Genomic DNA, 20,052 nt, shown 5'->3' with positions numbered 1-20,052 from the left:
TCCTCTTATGATTAATAAGATGAGGGAAATTCCTGAATGTCTAGTTCAATCTGATCACGTTACCCCTTTAAGTTATAGTATGCTTTAATAAAATGTATAGATGGAAGTATGAAATTAATTATGAATAGTTGTAATTCATTTAAAAAGGCAGTGTCTTTTTACAGTGGCAGGGTTGCATGAAGGAGAGCTGGTTCACAGTGTTTTGGATGGTGATAAAATTTTAAAAGAAAGAAGAAAAATAAAATTGGGTATATTCTTACTGGTCTCTTCTATTCTAGACTGAATGTTCTTATGCCTGTCAGAGCATTGTAACAAGTGATATTATTGATTCAGAAATACTTCATTGATTTTTGGTTTTGTATGGCTGTTACTGTAAAAGCAGGACACCACAATTTTTAGCTAAGTCAATGTATGAATATACCAGAATCTTTTCTTAAACCATTTTTTCTGTATGTTTGCAGTGAAAATGCTCAGAATATGTCTTGTCCAGTAACTGTAGTACATGGTAGACGTTTTCACCATGCGCATGCACAGACAACAGTAGTAAAAACAGCAGCCCAAAGGTAAGACTACATTAGTTTCTCCAGATGTTTCAATTGAAAAAAGTCCTTTCTGGTTTTGTATGTAGTGGTTTTCCTTTCGCTATGAAATGTTTTAAGGAAACATAAGCAATTACATTGTGCATTCTTGATTGTGAGCTTTGATTTTAATTACTAAAGTTTCAGAAAGTGTACCATTTAGGACTTACTGTTACATAATTTAGAATTTACTGATTTTAAAGCACACTGTGGCATATACTCAGTAGGAGAGCACCTGCTAATGGAAATACATTTAGAAAATCCTTTGAAATGGACATAGTATGCAGTAGAAATTCACATAACTGACATGATCATCAAATACTAATTCACAGAAACTCCAGCTTGAATAAAATACATCTAAAGATTGAGTTATAGATCTGTTATCCTATGTAGTCTATAAAGAAAGCATAAAATACATAAACTGGGACATCTCATAGAAGAAAGGTTTTACATTTATATAAATATTTGTTAGAATGGATGACTGGAAACTAGGGAATCTTACTCAGCTGTGATGAATTAAACTTAGTTGTTTTGAAAACTTAAAACTACATCAGACTTCTACAAATTGTGGGGTTGTTTTTTATTTTTTTTACAGGCTTTTCACACCCAACGTGTGTCACAAACATAGGAGCTAACCATTGCTTTAGGGAATTTTCTTTCAAAATTTGTCCATTCAGAACTCTTTTTGTCTATGAATTTCACGGATTTCCACCAGCCCACATGAGTACTTCATCCTGTCAGTGTTTTGTAGCCTCCTTCTTCTGCCCCCTTTTTTCCACTCTGTTTTTTAGTGTAGGTTTTTTGTGGTGGTGGGACCATATGTAGACATCATCCTCTTTTTTTATCCCACTTCCCTTACTTTCATTTGCTATCTTCAGAAAAACAAAGCCCATACACTAATGTCAATGAGTGATGTGATCCAAACATGTATTAGAGTAATTAGCACTGAAGAAACAGACTGAAAAGTGGATTTTGCAGTCCTGTCTCTGAGGAATTAGACCATTGTTGCCTCCTTCCATTTTGAACTATACTGTCATCTGTAAGTGGAAAATAGCATGGACATTTCCTTCCCCTTAGTAATAGCAGATTAGCAGAGATCTCCCTTTACATTTCTTCCCATCACTGCAAGGCAGGGATGACTAAGGAGGATTGGCAGAACTTTTCCAATGAATTAAATGGAAAGATGAGGTTTATGTTATCAGTCTGGTTTAGGCTGAACCAGCTGCACTCTTTTCTTCTTACATGCAGTCCTTTTTAGAATATTTTTGTTCAGTGTTCCATTGAGGAAGCATGGGGCATCTCTAAGCATTCGTGCCCTAACCTTTCACACTTCTTTTTTTTTTTTGCAATTCTAAGGGATAAAATCTGGATCTGCAGTGCTAATTAAAATTATCTGGAGTAAGCAAAATCATGTGAGACTGTTCTTTCTCGGATCTCTGAATTTTGACCTTAATAATATTAGTGTAATGATTAAGCTTTGTTGTAAGATGATTCTGTGGAACAGCCAGTCAACATGGATTCATCTTACCTACCTAAGTGCTGTAGGCTTCTTCAGCATGCAAGAGTCCACTCCAGAGATTCTTAATCTTGAGAGGATGTTAGGCTTACCTGCTTGCCTTTTTCAGCTGTGGGATTTCCTTCTTTGTAAGCCTACAATGTAATGTGGAAAAAAAAAAAGTAGGGGAGACTTCATGTGTGTGACACGCAGAAAGAAAACTAATGCATAATACAGGCAAGCTGAATATTGCATGAAGTAATTGGATAGTAGTCATCTTGAATGTTTCTAAATATGTTTTCTTTTAGAGTTGTTGTTTTAGTTCATTTACATTAACAACAGACAATTAACTCTTACACTAAGAACAATTTAGGGTTTCAAAGGCAGGAAATAATCATAACAATTCAAGCGATGTTTTGCTACTGGAGAGTGTCAGAACCAGCATGGTCTAATTGACTGAGGGGGAGCTTTACAGAGGAACTGTGCAAAGGATTTTTAATCCTAGTATCTTTTGCCAGTTGACTCAATTGACTAATTTTTAAAAGCTTCTAAATCTGTTTCTGAGTTAGAGGACTGCAAATTAATAGAACATGGCCTCCTGTCATACTTTCTTTTTTTTTTTTTAAATTAAAATAGAAGGGGGATCTCAAGTCTTCTTGATATGGGAGATGTAGGTTTATGGATGAGAAGACAATAGTTGATAGGGAAAAAACCCCCACTAAAATAGGGCTATAAAACTGTTCATAAAATTCTAGTGCGTATAAAGTGGGTAAATTTTTTTATCATACATTTTTAGTTGTTGGGGAATTTTTTAATATCTTTTTTTGCTAGTTTTTACTGACACTAGACAATTGAGTTTAGAAGTAACTTCTAATGGTGTCTCCTTGGAAAGGATTGTATGCAGAGAATGGGGGTGGCAAACCAAGAATAAAATTCTCGGTATCTATCAAGACAAAGAAAAGCTGGTAGCATGGAAATTAAGTTCTAGGGTGTTGGGTTTTTTTTCCTATACTGATTTACAGGCAACACAAAGTTGTGTTCTTTTACATTGTTTACATTTGTAGAATTGTTTTATGGTTTGGCAATCAGTAACAACATGGGGAAAATAGTTTTAACTAACCTAATATATCATTCTTGAATCTATAATGGTTTATTGGAAGGATAACCGAAAATAAAAACGTGATTAAATTAGTTCTGAGCAGATTGAGTGTCTGGCACTGATGTTACAGATTCTGGTTTTTATGCTAGGTTCTTTGAGTGGGGATGGTGTGTCAGTGTCACATGGGGCTAGCTAATTATGCAACTCAATGGAAATCTATCAAATTGAATTTGGAGCTTGTGATGTATACTGTATTTCTCATCTTTCTCCAACTTTTTTGCACATGCGTGTTAATTTAAATTCTGCCTTAGTATCTGTTTCTTTCATATTTAAAATCTAAGTTTCCAGTACAACAAAATTGAGCATTTTGAAATAATATTTTGATAAATATTATTCATGTTTTTTCCAGTGAAATCTGGGGATGAAATTAAAATGTGTTCGCTTGTGATACTACAGATTTTCAGATACAGCTTAGCCTAGTGTGGTTGGTTCAAACTATTTTGCTTCATTTAATGGATGCATAGTTCTGTCTTATGCTATTGACTGACTGTCTCTAAGACTTGGCCTTGGAATAGCGTGTATGTACAGCATGTCTAACAGATCATATATGCATGAGCTGCATGACGCAGTTCGTAGGGACACTGCTTGTTAAAATTCCTGGATCTGGCCAGGATTCTCATTTCTTAATCTTTCTGAGATGTGATAGTGAGAGTTCTTTTAAATGCGTTATGTTAACACAGGACTTGGTGGACTTGGCAGTGTTAGGTTAATGGTTGGACCCAATGACCTTAAAGATCTTTTCCAACCTAAATGATTCTATGATATTAAAACAAGTGAGGCATCTAATCTAATGACAGTGTACAGTATCAGGCATTCTGGAAATGTTTTTCCTGCCTCTAAGTTTTCTTAAGTGTGACTCTTTACAGCACCTGTAAACAGTTAATCCCAGTTACATATTAACTGTGCCAAGGACACAAAGATACTGGATATGGCTCCATATGGACATGGTTTGGATCTAACTGGATTTATAAACTCAGATGTGACCTGCACAGAAACGGTGTTTGTTGTTTGTAAAGGCTAGCTCCAGGTAGAAGCAATTTTTCTCCACTTACGTGCAGCATTGGCTGATTACCCCCACCCCAGTCTAAGTTGTAGTGGTCACATTCAATTTTGAATTCCTTTTTACTCTCTTCCCAGAGCACTGTGGAGGTTGAATGTGTTTTTGTACTGCACTCTATAGGATTATCACGATTACCTTCTTGCCTGGTTTACTTTCAATCCTGCCGTTCCTCTGGGTAACAGACTTGGAGAAAGTTTGGTCTATTCTTGTGAGTGTTCTCTTTGTGAAAAGGAAAGGAGAATGAGCTTATATTACCCTGTAATGTCATTGCTGTGTTTAATTTGACTGAAGTAAAACAGGAACCAGTTTAGATTTGTTCTGTTTTAGAATGATGTTAGTGTAATGCATATATGACGGAAGTTTCTTAGGCTTTTGATATTTGGGAGGAACAGCCACATAGATTAAAAGCTTACAGCATTCCGTATTGCAAGTTTTGAAAAGGCAGTAGAGATAAAGATACTATTTTCGAGTTGTCTTTGTGCTGTGCTTAGTTAGATCTATTTTTATATCAGTCTTGGTATAACAAGGACCTGAGTTGTGAGCACCAGCTACATTCACCGATGTTGAAGGAGACAATTCTGAAACTAGTGGCCCTAATTCTTAAATTATTTTTGGAGATTCTTTTTAGCCAAAACCTCGGGAGGGGGCTGGTTGCTTCTGTTTATCCTTCTCTATCCAGTAACTGATTGCATGTGGTCTCCTAAATATTTAAGTAGTGCTTTCTGATTTTTTTTTTTTTTTTCTCAATTTAAACACTTAAGTATTTTTTTTGAATACTTCGAAACAAGTTATCTAAATTGATCTTCTTTTGCATGGTGATCAGGGATTGGAAATGAGGAAAATTGGAAATCTTAATTCATGTATTACGATTCTGTCATGTCAGGTTCTACATTGCAGTGAATTAAGTGAGATGATCAGATTGAGTTCAGACTTAATCAAATTTTACACATTGAATAAGAGGCAAGACAATGTAGTGTTTAGACCACTGACCATTGCTGTCTGTGAAATAACATTTGTTTGTGTGTTTATAAATACTGTTAAAAAAATGCTGTGAAAAATAATAATGCTTGTTTGAAAACTAGTCCAGTGAGTGCAAGAGACGATGAAACAATTATAATTTATATTTAATAACTTTTGAATTTAGTGATGTGCAACACATGTGGGGCTTTGCATCTTATGTTTTTTTTTCTTTTTTCATATTTTAAGCAATCTGGACCGAAAGGAAAGGTAAGCTTACTGATGATGAAATGAGCATGGCAATGAGCATTAAGAAAATTAACTGAATGAGTGCTTTATCAGTGCTGGTTAAAGAATATTCAATTCAGTCAATCATATCTGCTCATGTGTGGGGGGAGGTGGTTCTTCTGGTTTTGTGGTTCAGTTACTCCCTTTTACCAAAAAAGGACCTTTACATCCGTCTCTAAATAATGCCATGTTAATGTGAACTTCGGGTACATTTCCACTGGAAATTTATCTCTCTATTTATACAGCCAGTGTGAAAATAGACAAATTTTAACTTTCTCTGGAATTTAAGAATTCACTGCCAATTCTTTTCATAGAGCAGCAAACTTCGTGTAATAGAATGGTTCTGAAGTGTACCTTAGTAGGCTTTCACTCTCTCATCGCAGCTTGGTTTGAATAGCACTTAAGGTTTTTATTGCATTACTGTGTGCATTCTGTTCGTGAAGTGTACATGTTAAAGCAACTAACAGAAAATGTATAGCAAAACCAGGCACACTGGTTTTTCATTGCTCATTTCAGGCTCATTTCTCACTCATTTTGCATCTGTTTTACTGCTGGTAAGATTTTGTTAGCAATATGAAATACTGTACATTTGTTTTTCTTCCTATGTAGCTTAAATGTATATGTTAGTGGAAATGTTTTGTTGCTAGTAATGAATTCATCGAGTTTTTGTAAATAATCCGATCTATGTAGGTGTTTCTTGGCAGTACATACTTGATATCAGGTTGAATTGCTTAAACAGTGTATATATAATGTTTAGCCAGCAATGATATAAATAACACAGAAATCTAGTGTAGATCTGTTCTTTGTGAATTCAGGCTTTTCTAGATGTGTTTCAAATTCAGTAGTAAAATCAAGCCTTTCTGTTTTACTGCCTTTTGTAATTTCTTAAAAGAAATATCAAAGAGGTACCCACCAGTTAGTTTTGTCCCTCTAAGAAGGCATTTGATCATCCTTTTGCTGCCTGGGCTTTGACTTTGTGTATTTTTTCCTGTTTTTCTTTGTGCTGCATTTATGTTATTAATTAACCATTCAGCTATTAATGTTTTTGATTTGGCACTGTATGTCATAGAAGACTAGGGTTGAGTTGCATGCTGGTGATCTTAATTTTCCCTTGGGGACACCTGCTGCTTCTTGATCCAGTACTGTTGGATATGTCTTTTCCTTCCCTGCTTTTTGTTGCTGTCCTAGCAGGGGAAGATGATTTAGGCACGAGCTGCTAAATTTAGTTTTAATCATTACCAACATTAAGTGCAGCTGCAGCTCCTGACTTTCTGGACCAAATGGAGCTACTGACCTGCGTACTGAAAACCCAACTCCCTGTGCTGCTGCTTCTTCTCTCTTTCAGCCTTTGACTTTTGTACTCTGTTTTTCCTATAAGACACAGTGAAGGTAAATCTCACCTCAGCAGCTTGCCATTTCCTGCTTTACTCTGTTTTGTGTAATGATGTAGAAACCAACAGCCTGCCTGTGGTGGTATACGTCCAAATAGTAGTATACAGAGTCAAGAGTGAGGAAAGGCTGGATAAGGCAGCCTTTCAAAGAGCCAGGCTGCGCATGAAACACAGCTTTTGTGTGAGCTTACACCTCAACAAAGTTAGGAGTTGGTACAGTCTTGCACATACGTAGTATTTTGATGTGGCTCATACCTGTCTGTGGGCAGGTTTGAAAGCTGTGATTGAAGGCAGCACCGTATCCTAAATACTCAGATCCAGATGTTTCTTTACATTTATTCCTTTCTGGCATACACAGGAATTGTCATCCCTGTGTCATTGTGTGTTGCCCCTCCTCCCCACTTTTTTTTTTTTTCTCTAGAGAAGAAATTTTAATATGAAAATTTCACTTTGGTTGGCGGGTTTCACAGAGGCCTGTCTACTAGGGCAAGGTGAAGACAGTAAGGTCCTATTCCATCAGCAAAGGAACATGGCAGTAATCTTGATTGTGTGCTGAAGATACTAAATCTGTGACACCTTTCTGTCTCGGCAAAACACGTTTAGCCAAGAATGCTGTACCATTTGCTGTTAAGATGTGTCGAAAGTTCTTGGTATTGTAATTAATGTTTTGCTGTTCAATGCTGTACTACTTTTTGAGGTTGCTTTTAGCAAATACTGGTTTACCTCCCTTGTACTTGAAGGTATTAAAAGCAAAACTGCTTATAATGGACAAGATAAATGAGATGCTGTCTATGTTTAGCTCATATACAGGGCTAAACTATAGCAGTTGTTCTATCATCCGATGACCCCTCACCAGCCAGGAAGGGGAATCAGGACAAGGAGAGGAGACCCACAGGTTGAGGTGAAAACAGATTTAACGAAACAGCACCAATACCGACAAAAGTACACAAAGTTATACTCAGCAGCCAGATGAATGTGCAGCAGTCACAGTAAACAGGATAGCAGTCCTCAGGACAGGGAGAAGCCAGAGCAGGAGGAACCCCACAGGAGCTCCTTTCCTCAGCCAACCTTCCCCCTTTACAATGACCATGACATTATGGTGTGGGCTACCCCTGTGGCTGACTCAGATCAGCTGCCCTGGCTGGCTCAAACTGCTGACGGCCTGCCTAGCATGGCTGGGCTGGGATTCTGTCTCAGCCAAACCAGGATAGGTGTCTAAAATGATTTAATCACTGAGCATGGAGCTTTATTCTTCAAGCAAAGTCTAAATCTCATAAATATTGTTAGGAAACCTAATAGGCAAAAAAAAATGTGTATTTTTAATATTTGCTGGGATGGTAGGAATAGCAATCAATATTTTATTTCTTGTTTTTTTTCTGTCAGGCTCAGTGTGTAGATAGTCTTGCACCTTGGATCTTTTTAGCTGATCCCTCATTTATTCCTTTTGAAATGTGACACTGTTAGTTTAAAGTTAGGATTTGACAGCAAAAAGGCATTTGTTTTGCAGTGCTATATGTTTTTTAATTCCTTATGAGAATTTTTTTCTTTTTTAAAAAGACTATTTGGAAGATGGGTGTCATGATTGATTTAAAAAACCCAAACTATAGCTTCCATTCTGTTTCTGCACTCACGCACAATTAAACCGTACTGTGTAGTAAGTACTTTACTGGAGAAGGTATCAATGGATCTGCAGCTGTTCAAATGGCAACAAACATTGTGCTGAGGGGGAAGCCTTTGCTTTGTCATCTGCAAAAACCCTGTGGTGGTGGGCTTGGCCTTTTTGTTTGTGTGTGGGTTTTTCAGGAAAGGAAACTAGTAGGAGGCGCTTCAGGTTGCTGCTATCGTGTGGGAGGGCCCTTATTGTCTCCAAGAAAGCATTTTTTTCAGAAAGAAAATCTACAATTAAGATTTTCTTTGATTTTATTTCTAACTCAAAGCAACTTCAAACCTGACCTTGAATTGCTAACCAAGTTAAACTGTGTTGGAAAGCTGCTGCGAATGAGTGTTTTAAATCAATTAAATCACTTGTTGTAGAGTCCTGATTTAGGATCCTGCTGGCTATGCCAGTTTGTTGCCAATGAGTACTTTAGATACCTTTGACAGTGATTCTTCAAGCTATCAGCCAAAGTGATTTTAATGTGAATTTGTAAAAGTGCAACTTAAAGTTTGATGGCAGGGTTTGCTCTGTCACTTACTACGTGGAAGAAACATACAACAGCCTACAGCAATTTGTCAGCAGGTAACTGATTATGGATCCTACACAACTTTGAGATAGCAGCCATTTAAGATTTATTAACACTAGTACGGTAAATCACAAGATTAGGTTATATGATTTTTAGCAATAATCATCAGCTGGTTATCAGAATGATTTAATAAAATTTGCTATAATCAACATAGCAACTTGGTTAAAGATTTGAGAATGGCAAGATTCACGTGAGAGATATGATAGAGCTTCTTAAATCAAAATAAAAAAAAAGGGTATGCACGAATACATGCACACAGAGATAGATACTGAGATTGTCATACACAGATGCACATGTGCACACAGATATAAAGGTTCAGTTGTACACAGACACAAGTGCACACACACAGATACAGAGGTTAACCTATGGCCAAGACTTTTCTCCTACTGTGCTTGCAGTAAATTATTACCAAAATATTCTCCTACTGCACTTGCAGTAAATTATTCTCCTACCGTGCCTGCAGTAAATTATAGTGAATTACTCACTTTTCTCTGGCACTTGCCAGTGGATGATTGTCGGTACCTCTGGAAAAGCTACCCAGAGAGGCGTCCCAGCTTGGGGGCAGGGGGGGATACCAGGCCACAGCCTACTGCGGTTCTGGAGAGCTCAAAGGGCCTCACTTAGGATCAGTATTTATAGGGTCGCAAGATGATTGACTTCGGTCAGTATTTTTCCATTGTGGCCATTATTCTTGTCAGGCAATCTTGGCACCCTTCAGAGTGGGCTAAGATCCAGGCAGGAGGAATTTTGGGTGCGTTTCCCAGGCAACAGGAGTTTCGGGTGTGGTTAGGGATTGCCTAATTGTCCCAACTCGCTGTACTTGCACTGGGGACGAGAAGATACCAGATTGCCTCAGCTCACTGCTCCAGTAGGCAAAATGTCCCAGCCCACTGCATGAGAACACAGTCTTGACTGGGGCTGATGTCACAACGTGGCCCGGGAGGGCTTTTGCACAGAAGCCTCACTTGACTAGGAGCTGTTTTTCATAACTTTGATTTGGGTGTTACTGTTTCATTGTGAGCATACGAGTAAGTCTTGTGTTATGAGAGAAGGTAGATACTCGTTTTGTGCTAGCCCTTGTTTTGTGCTATTCTTGCCAGTGTTTGGCCATTTAATAAGTACCAATATGAATCTATGCTGATAACACACAATTCAGGCAAGGGTAAATAATGCTACTGTACTCCAATTTGTTGTTAAAAACTTATTCAGCAGTATATGGTGATGAATTTGTCATCTTAAAAAGATAAATATATGTTGCATGTTTAAAATTTAATAGAAACGTGTACAATTTTTAGGAGAAAAATCATAACTTAAAAATGTCCGGAGACGTTGAGTTGTCAAACTAATTTTTAAATGAAATGTTAGTGTTATAAATCTACCATATTGTTTTCATTGCTTTAAATTAAATGTCAAATAATTTCAATATTGTTTCTCTTAAATATCAATTAAATCTTTTATATTTAAAACATTTTACAGAAATCTTTTTTAACAGTAGTTATGTTCAGAACAAGGCTTACTGTTATGAAATACTACAGAAAGAGAATTATGTCAGACAACAGCTCACGCATCCGTACTGCAAAGTTTGTATTTTTCGAATCTCTTACAATGGTGTTACAGGGTTTTTTCTATCCTGTAGAATTCCATTATCATTGGCTTTGCTAGTAGCAGTTTCACATTGTATAATGATTAGTTTGAGCTCTGCCTTGTATTTCAACCGATTCTTCCTTTAAAGTAATCCCTTGTGACTTGAATCTTCAAAGAAAACGTTCCAAAAAATTACACAATTTATGAACAAATATTGGTGTTGAGTTTCTGATTTTGATTCAGTTTCTGTGTGTGCAGGCATGAAAAAAAAAACTTTTGGGGGAAGCAGGATTGCTTCAGGAACACATTTGACACAGCAGTAACAAATAAACTACTTAATCTGTGGTGTGCTTATGGGCCCTCATGGTACTGCGAGATCTCTATATGCTGTTGCAATCCATCCACACTGGTTTCTCAGTCCTTCTTTCTGCCCAAGTTTTCCTTCACACTGCAGCCCCTCAAAACAATAAAATGTATTTGTGTTTAGGTAAGAAGTATCCCAAAAGGCACTGTAGATTAATCTTGTTCCAAGGATGGTAGTTAATAATAAAATATGGCAAAACCCTGAGAAATATTAGCTAGAAATGCAGAAAACTCAAAGATTTTATCATTTGATGCGTTAGGAAATGCTGTGCTGAAAGAAATAAAAAGTTATGCCTAGTGCTGAAGTCTACTTCAGCCATAGCCAAACTTTTGTCGGGTGGGTCCTCAAAATTTAGCTGTTGGTTTGAGATCTTACTGCCTGCAGCTGTTTTCTTTGCCCCTTTGCTGTTGATTAATGCCCATGTAATTAGAGGTAGTGTGTGGGATGCGTGTGACCCATTTGCAGCCCAGTGCACTGGCTTAACTTGCCAATAAAAACAGTTTCTGCTGAAGCTGTTGGTGAGGCCTCCTGTGTTTCAGGTGCGTGCCATCTTCTGCTGTAACAGGAGCTATAATCTGCAGCTGCAGAGCAGGGTAGGACAGCTGAGAGAAAGAGACCTGCACAAACAGTAACTGAGACGCAGTGAGCTTCAGGAATCTTAATTTAGTAGTAGCATGGTTTGACACACTTCTCTGTAAACTGAAAATATCTTTCAGGAGACTCAGAAAAATCTTACTCTAATGCTTTATATTGCATTAATTTGCATCAAAAAATGTGGTATGTATATTCTGCAAATAATGCCAACAAAATATTATTATACACTAATTTGTCTATATTATTATATTAAAAAAATAAATAGGAACTATGTCTTCTCTGTTGTTCTTTTTATTTTTTGGCCACAGCAATTTTTTACATCAGATCTCCTTCCTCTGTTTTGCATCTTCTCTTCCTGCTTTTTAAGTTGTGGAACTTGTGGAATCTACTTTAATATTAAAATACTGATTCTTCTAATTATTTCTGGTTTGGGATTTTAAAAGTGTCTATCTTGTACTTCATAAATGAGGAGGAGGAGATGCAGACTTCAGTCTTTGAAGACTTGAGTCCGAGAGACTCTTGAACTACTGATGTTAAAGGGGTTTGAGATCAGAAACACTTCTAAGACCTTTACTGTAGCTGTTCCTAGTGTTCTGGTAATATTCTTTAGAATGTAGAAATAGCATGTAATAGGAGAGGTTATTTATTTGTGGCTGTTGGATACATTTCAGATTTATTTTGTTCGTGTATAATCGTGGCTAAATTGTAATGGTGTCGGTCAAAAGAACAACCATGTATCTAATTCATTTTACAGAAAAGAATACCCTCCTCAGCTTCAGAAAGTAGAAGCAGACCACATTAGGTTACCACGGTCTCAAGGAGTGGGTAAGTTAAACTCTAAGGTTTAGAGTTCTCCTTTCTTGTAAGCAGAATAATTTTTTTAATACCTGCTTCGGGCAGGTGTGTTGCCAAACTTTGTGTAATATTTAGTCTGTCTATTTATATCCTTATATCACATGATTCTGGATTTATACAAGTTTGTGCGTGAAGGGTGGATTTTGCCCTTTTTAACAGGTCTCTGCAGCCTGTTCAGTCATGTTATGATTTTAAATTAAGCTTCAGTTACTTCAAAAACAACTGAAAATGGGAAAATTTTGAATTATAAAATACTTGGAGATGGAACAGATCCCTGGAGATCATTTAGTCCAAGCCCAAGCCCCCAGCTTGTCCTTGAGTTTGTTGAGGAACTTCTGTAGCACTGTTAGTTCGTGCAAAATGTAATGTGGTAAATAACACATGGTATGAAGTCTGTTCACTACCTCAGCGCATGAACAGAAGAGGCAGTATCAGCACTGCTCTGTACCTCAGCTGAAATAGTGCTCTTATATAATTGGTTAGGGACGATGGATGGAGATGCAATAGAGAAAATATAGTTTGCTTTGAGATGTGGAAGTTGTGAAATGAAAAAGAAAAATCACTGTCTTTGGTTGAGCTTTGTCAGTAGGGGTACAGCTACGGTCTGTAAAGCTGCTGTTCAGCTCCTTAGCCATCTGCGCTGGCCAGGTGTTCTGCTGTGCTTTTTCAGGTTAATGTTAAGCAGAACTTCCTCAGTTCTACACAAAAGTAAGTTAACTTAGGAAAAACCCACCTATTACTGTTTCTTTTTTGAAAATGAATCATTCTTTAGTTTTGAGGTGTCTTCTAATAGTAGGATGTTTGTGAGACTATCAGTATGTATATTGAAAAAGTATTCATGTCTATTTAAAAAAAACAGACTTTAAAAAGTTCCAATATGGACACTGCAATTAAACTAGGGAGTATAAACAGCAGTTTTACAATAAACTGAATTAGTGTGTTTGTAAAACATACTGCACTCCTTAAAAGAAAATCTGACTCTGTACATTGTTAATTTATGGGTTTCTTTGTTCCCGTACTCCAGTATTTAAATGAATGCCCCAACATAAAACCGGATTTGGCAGTATAGTTCACTGTACTGCCGAGTCTTGTGTTGAAGGAATAAATCCTAACTACACAGAACATTTCCACTTATTCTAAATGCGTTCACCATTGGTCCTTTCGTGAAAATAACCGTCAGCATAATCTAGTGGATCTCCTCCCACTTTTGTTACTGGATGCTCCATTCTAGTTGTGGTGAATTTAGTATAGATTTTCAAGTCCAAAGCCTCCTCCAAAGATAATAGGCTACAAATTGTCACTGAGAAACACCAATAGTATTAATAAAACAACATTTTCAGAGTTACTTTGGGCAATTTTTTCTTATTCATACAACAAATCATGTGACACTTGAAGCATGTTGGATGTTTAAAAAGGTTTTTATGTTTAGTTGAAGTTAGTGTATGTGAAGAAATAAGTTGATCATAATTCTAACAGCATATGAGTAGGCATTTCTTGTTCACGTCTCTCCATTTTTTTCCCTCCTAGACAGTGTAATGGAAAACACAGAAGAGTCAGAATCAGAATCAGAATCTGAAATTAAGAGAAAGGTTCAACAGAAACGTCAGTGCAATTCATATCAATCTGACTTGACTCTGTCTTCTGCCACAAAGAAATGTTTAACTCAGTTAAAGGTGGGTTAGACTTTAAAAACATGTAGACTTCTGTTTAACTTTAAACGTTGATGCATATTTTAAAAACAGACATGCAGTTGTAAAACAAGTTAACGATCTAAAATCCTTAGAGTTGGCAACAAGATTTACATAATTAAATTTTTTAAAATGTTATAGAGATATTTAAGTGTTAATATTGGTACTAGCGATGAAATATTTATTTTCTGATTTGAACAAACAGATGCTGCACTGGAAAGCAATAGAACCTGTATTTAAATTGATAGGCTGATTGGTAAACCAGTAGCTGATAGTTTTGGTTTGCTGCGTATGAAATAGAGGAACAATATTTTACTCTTTAACAGAATTTTTCTTTTTTTAGTATCGTGTTTTTCTGTGCTCAGTAAAGATATGGGTACTGCAAAGATGCAAGTATTTCTTACGAAGTTGCTCTCTTTCTCAGTGGAAGTAGCACAGGTATCCAAATGGCATTCTCTGGTCTAGATGTGGTCAACCAGGATGTTTTGTCTGGAACTTCTCTGAATATCAGATATAAGATATTTTGGAAATTCCTGTAAAGGTCTCTGTATTTCTTACCATCTTCCCAGGTTATTATGGAAGATTCATAGTGCCCACATATGGGTCACACTGTATGGTTATCAAAGCAAAATGTGAGATCTTAGTAAGAAAACCCAGTAGATCTGTGATTGTTACGTATAACCAGCTTGCATTTGCTGCTGTAGATGAAACACTTGGTACTACTCTTATGTATTTCCTTTACATATCTAGTTAATATGATGTTACTTGGAAATTTTAAGAGCCAAGTTTTTGATCTTCATATGTCTATGTAGATACGTTCTATGGAAGCTAAGTAATAAAATAACAAAAGCAGTTAAAACAAAGACATTACAGTTCTGTGAGGTTTATTTTAATCATTACATTGAAAACTTTGTTTATGTTTGTTTAAAGAATTAAAATATTCATTGCAGCCTATCGTATGTCCTGTCAGGTAGAAAACAGTCTTCTAGACTGAAAACAGTCTTCTAGATTGAAATGGTCATTGAAGAAAACAATTTGAAAAGAAATGGAATCTTGTCACTGCCTTTATAAAACAGTTTTCAGTCTGAAGATCTAACAAATGTCATCTTTTAATACATAGAGTTTCTTCCTTACAAATACGTGAATTAGCATGACAGGAAGGAGAGCAGCCCTATCATTTGTGGCTGGATTGTGATCTATGTAGGCCATTTGCAGTAACTCCCAGCTCTTAACTAGAAAACTCTGTGTACGTGCAGAAGTGAGCTGTGCTTTCAGCATATTCCTCTCTCATTACAAAACCACGTACTGACTTCCAGAACTACCTCCTGCATTATATACGTGTGGAAAGTGAGGGCTGGAGCTGCACGTAGAAGCATCAGCAGCTTGGTGTCCTCGAGCCAGGTTGCATGTAGCTGACCACATTGCTGAAACAAGCTGTTCTCTGTCTCCGCGATAAAAAAGCAGCAGACTCAATTACCTTGTTCCAGGGGCATGATTTCATTTCCAAAGCCATCAGACAGATCGCACTTATAAACAGTATTTAGTAATTGCATCTGGTATTTTTTCCCACGTATATCTTAGGAATTAGTAAAGTTGAGAACACCAACAGTCATGAATGGAAACCAGTTCCTTTTTCTAAGACGTAAGTGCTGAGTGCCCATGGTAAAACTGTCAAGCAGTAAGCTTAAAAAAGGTGATAACCCCATATTTTTCAGGCGATGTATGATGAGATGTCAAAAAGGGATTGATAAAAATTGTGAGGCTACATCATCATTAAACAGGTTGATTTAAATGGAACTGCTGATTCAGGAAATGTCTACATTGGTAATTCCACCAAGTAAGGAGGATATGTCTTCACTCTGTTCCCTGTGCTCCCAGCCATCTACCACTGGCCACTGTTGAAAGTACGGCACAGGGCTAGATGAACCTTTACTCCAATCCTATAGGATAGTAAGAATCTGTAAGGCTGTGTAGCTTGCGGATACACTCTGGATATAGAACAGATCTTGCTGCAACTGCGTTCACTAGCACAACTCTTGGTTTTATTTTCTTTTTAAGATGGGTTAAGAGTTTTATCCTTTATTACAGTAAAGGTATTTAACACAGTGCTTCAATGATTTATGCATTTGTTATGAACGATATGCATTTTCATGAGCCATGAGTTGCCAAAGTGTGCAGATGATCGATCAGAGGTTTATGGAACCTCTGAACAATTCAGAAGTGTTGGTTGTGGTTTTGTGCCAGAGGAGTTACAGACATAAACAGCTGCTTGTCAGGTGAAGTGCAAATGGTTTTCACCTTACTAGACTGTAACAGGCTGCACTTTCTAATTGCTAAAAATGTACATAATTTTTAAAGCTTCACATGTGCTTATTAAAAAACCTGAAAAATAACAGAAGTTTTGGTTTCTGAAACTTTTAGAGATAGGGCAGAGTATTTGCATAGGGCATATACTATTGGTATTTTGCAAATTTGTTTTTGCAAAGTATAAACTTTGATTTCAAAGTTTAAAAAAAATGGTACATTATACAAGTTAAAAGGGCAAACACATTTAGGTAGAACTCATCTACTTAAGTCGTCATTTATCTTAAAAGAGAGTCTAAAAAAGAGTATGCCCCTCTGAATTAAACACTGCTACCCCTACCATCAAAATGCAGGCTCTCAAACCATGGAAGGGAAATTGGTTTTAAGTTTTTGGTGTGTGGCTGAAGTAGAGGGATGCAGTTATTCTATACTTAAGATCCTTCAGGAATGATGGGTAGCTTCTGTTGAATATTTTAATTCCTAGTTGAAGTTCTTCAATGTATTTAGCTTTGTAAGAACTACATCCTCTAACTGAGCACTGAGGCACTGCGCTGGTTTTCATGTCACTTGCTATCTTAACCCCACCACTCAGGTTTTAACAGTCCAATACATTTTATACACGTTTTTTTTGGTATTTTTTTTCACTACTGTATGTGTAGCTTTGTTAAATTGCAGAAACTCTGTAAAAATAATATAGTCTATATGACTTTTGTCTTTGCCTTTGTTTTTAAAAATGATTAAAGATCCCACACCTGAGGATGTCCTCTTCATTGGAAAGGCGTTCATGGCTGGGGGTGTGGGGGGATGCAAATTGTGATAGCTGTGTTTTGAAAATGGGTTCAAAAAGTTTTTGGTGGAATGCAGGTATTTAGTAGCATCAGTAGTTCACGATACAGTGGTTATGTCGTTTGAGCTCAATGCTCCAGGAGACAATAACATACATTGAATTTCTGTTTAGAGGCGTCACGTATTCAACTCGGTACACATTTAGTAGCTTATGTGTTAGTATTGAATCCTTTAGATTTAGACGTCCGAGTTCTGCACTTGTGATACGTAATTCAGTGGGACCTAGTACATGTGAGAGAAACAACACACATCTCTGTCTTTGCAGTGACAGGATACATTTTACCTTTTCCTTTTGAAAGTTTGGGGAACTCCTTTTCTTCAAGTCCTGTTTTCTCTTCTGAGATACTGGACGCTAGAGCAATGTATTTCCTTGTCTTTTTCTTTCTCTATTTTTTTTTCCTTTTTTTTTTTTGAGTGATTTTTCTGCATGCTTTGCCAGGCTGTTAGAAGATATCTTGGGAGGACAAATGAACTTCATGACCTGGGAGGTTGCTTCTAGTCCTCTTTAGCATTGCTCTGTGAATCCTTAGGTTACTTTATTTTTGTCCAGTGAAAGTATTTTTACAGAAACGATGTAACTGGAACGTCTTGCTGATAGATAGATATATCTGAATGGTGTGCAGCCTTTTACATATGGAAAGAAAGAAGGCAAGAAGGAGATTCTGACTTGTCCAACATTAATCACTTTTTAAAAATTGCCACAAATAAATTTGTTCCTGTTAGAATGTTTTTCGTTTTCTTAAATGAAATAAACTGTATTTTAATGTTTGCTTTTTCTGCTTACTGTAATAATGTCAACCTTCATTCTGAACAGAAATTAAGATACGGAAATAGTATTTTTGTACTTATACAGTTACTGATTTTGTGTCTGTGTGTTTCCCCTCTAGCTTTTGGAACAAATTGATTATTCTACTGATTGCCCAAATTGTGGGCGGGCGAATGAAAATCAGACCAAATGCCGACATTGCGAAAGTGCTTCTCTAAAGGATTTGCAAAGAGTCTCCAGACAAACTGTGTCATTAAGTGAATCTGTGGGACCTTTATCACGTTCTTCAATACATCAGAATTCAGCAGGGCAAAAATCTTCAGGTACAGGGTTCAACACAAAGAAGTTTTATAGTTCTGCTGTTGGGAAAGGTCCAACGGATGTTCTGCTGAATAATGAAGTTGTAGGACATTCTATGTTGCGACAGAATGGAAAAGTTGGTCTTATAACTGGGACAAAAAATCCTAAAATTACAGGAAGCTTAAGGCAGAGGAGTACAAGACCTTCTGAACTAAATGATCCAAGTAAGTACCTTTTTATGAATATAGCCATAAACGGGAAACCCAAAATAATTCTCTAATGAAGGAAGTGTCCTTGCAAGTTTCCATTACTGATTTTACATGGAATTTTTTTGTGGATGTGTTCTTGGGGAAGAGGGACGGACTTTTTTATAATAGCCTTTTCATATACTGAGGTACTCTCTAAGAAAGGTGAACACTGGGGACAAGAAAAATGATTTCGTGAATCTTTTGGTTGGTTGATTGGTTCGTTTTTTTTTTTTTAAAGACTTAACACTTTATAATTAACAAAAAACCCCACTCATAGCAGAATTCCATTATTCTTTCTCCCAAAGGGAAAGGCAGTCTTTGATTCCTTTTATATTTTTCCCCTCTTTTCTTTGTAGCTATGCATTTATTTAAATTTTATGACTTGTAAAATGTTAATTTTTGTGCTTTCTCTGCATAAACTGAAATCAGTTCATAAGCAGGAAGGAACTGGAATTTAGGAAATTGTTTCTAGTTCCATGCTTAGTTTACTAGACGATGTCGTCTTACTGATCTGAACAATTTCAGTCGTAATTTCTCATGTCAGTTTTTCTTAAATTTTATTATTCACTGTCCATTCTTGATTGAACCAAGAAATGTATGGTTTCACTTGTGTATCTAGAGGCGGATTAACGATACCCATTTTCTTGTATAATTAGTTGAGAGAAATAAACAATGAGGGAGAGAGCGCCTGCGAGCAGATTCCAAATAAACATTAATAAAAGCATAATATAATGATAAATGTGGACTTTTTTTTGGCACTGCAGGACAATTACATAAATTACTTTTAAGCTATTGCTTGAAAAGAAATTTGTTAACAGAAGAATGTAGCGGTTGAGAATTTAATATTTTCTGTTTAGTTGTTTTGTCTAGTGATGATGATGAGGAGGAGGATAGTGGCAGCACTAGGAGAATGGAAAGCATTTCACCTCGTCCTGCAGATTCAGCCCGCTCCTCCCCAGCTCCTTCTACAGGAAAGGTGGAAGCAGCATTAAAGGAAAACAGTTGTGGAATAGAACAGAGAATAGGTAGTATAACAACAGATACAGAAATTGCAGTCACACTACCAAGAAAAGCAAGAATGAAAGATCAGGTACTATTTAATGCTTTGTTTAAAGAAAACAAAAATCAAATCATAAATGGAAAATGTAAAGGCTTGTTTTGCATTGTCAGAATTTGTCTAAATTTGATTGCTTTTCTTATTTAGCAGCTCATCGAATAGTATCTCTGCTTACATAATACTGAAAACATAAGAAAATATGTTAATTATATTTTTACAAGCATTCATAATGATTTGACTTCTGCGTTGAATGTTTACTCTTTGAGACTGGGCAG

The 20,052-nt window shown here is 36.6% G+C and overlaps 1 protein-coding gene across 1 annotated transcript in view; it reads left to right on the top strand.

Annotated features, from left to right (window-relative positions):
* The window catches only part of SENP6 (SUMO specific peptidase 6), a 101,933-nt gene that overhangs the window by 50,032 nt on the left and 31,849 nt on the right, over positions 1-20,052 (top strand). Inside the window, exons 7-12 of the mRNA XM_086460466.1 lie at positions 462-563; positions 5,499-5,519; positions 12,468-12,538; positions 14,096-14,241; positions 18,294-18,696; positions 19,578-19,810. Of these exons, the coding sequence (XP_086316592.1) occupies positions 462-563; positions 5,499-5,519; positions 12,468-12,538; positions 14,096-14,241; positions 18,294-18,696; positions 19,578-19,810 (976 nt within the window). The remainder of the gene's footprint in view (positions 1-461; positions 564-5,498; positions 5,520-12,467; positions 12,539-14,095; positions 14,242-18,293; positions 18,697-19,577; positions 19,811-20,052) is intronic.

Source organism: Leptosomus discolor, chromosome 2 (genome assembly GCF_034619465.1).
Source record: "Leptosomus discolor isolate bLepDis1 chromosome 2, bLepDis1.hap2, whole genome shotgun sequence".
NCBI classification, from domain to species: domain Eukaryota; kingdom Metazoa; phylum Chordata; class Aves; order Leptosomiformes; family Leptosomidae; genus Leptosomus; species Leptosomus discolor.
This window is presented reverse-complemented; position numbering and strand designations above follow the sequence as displayed.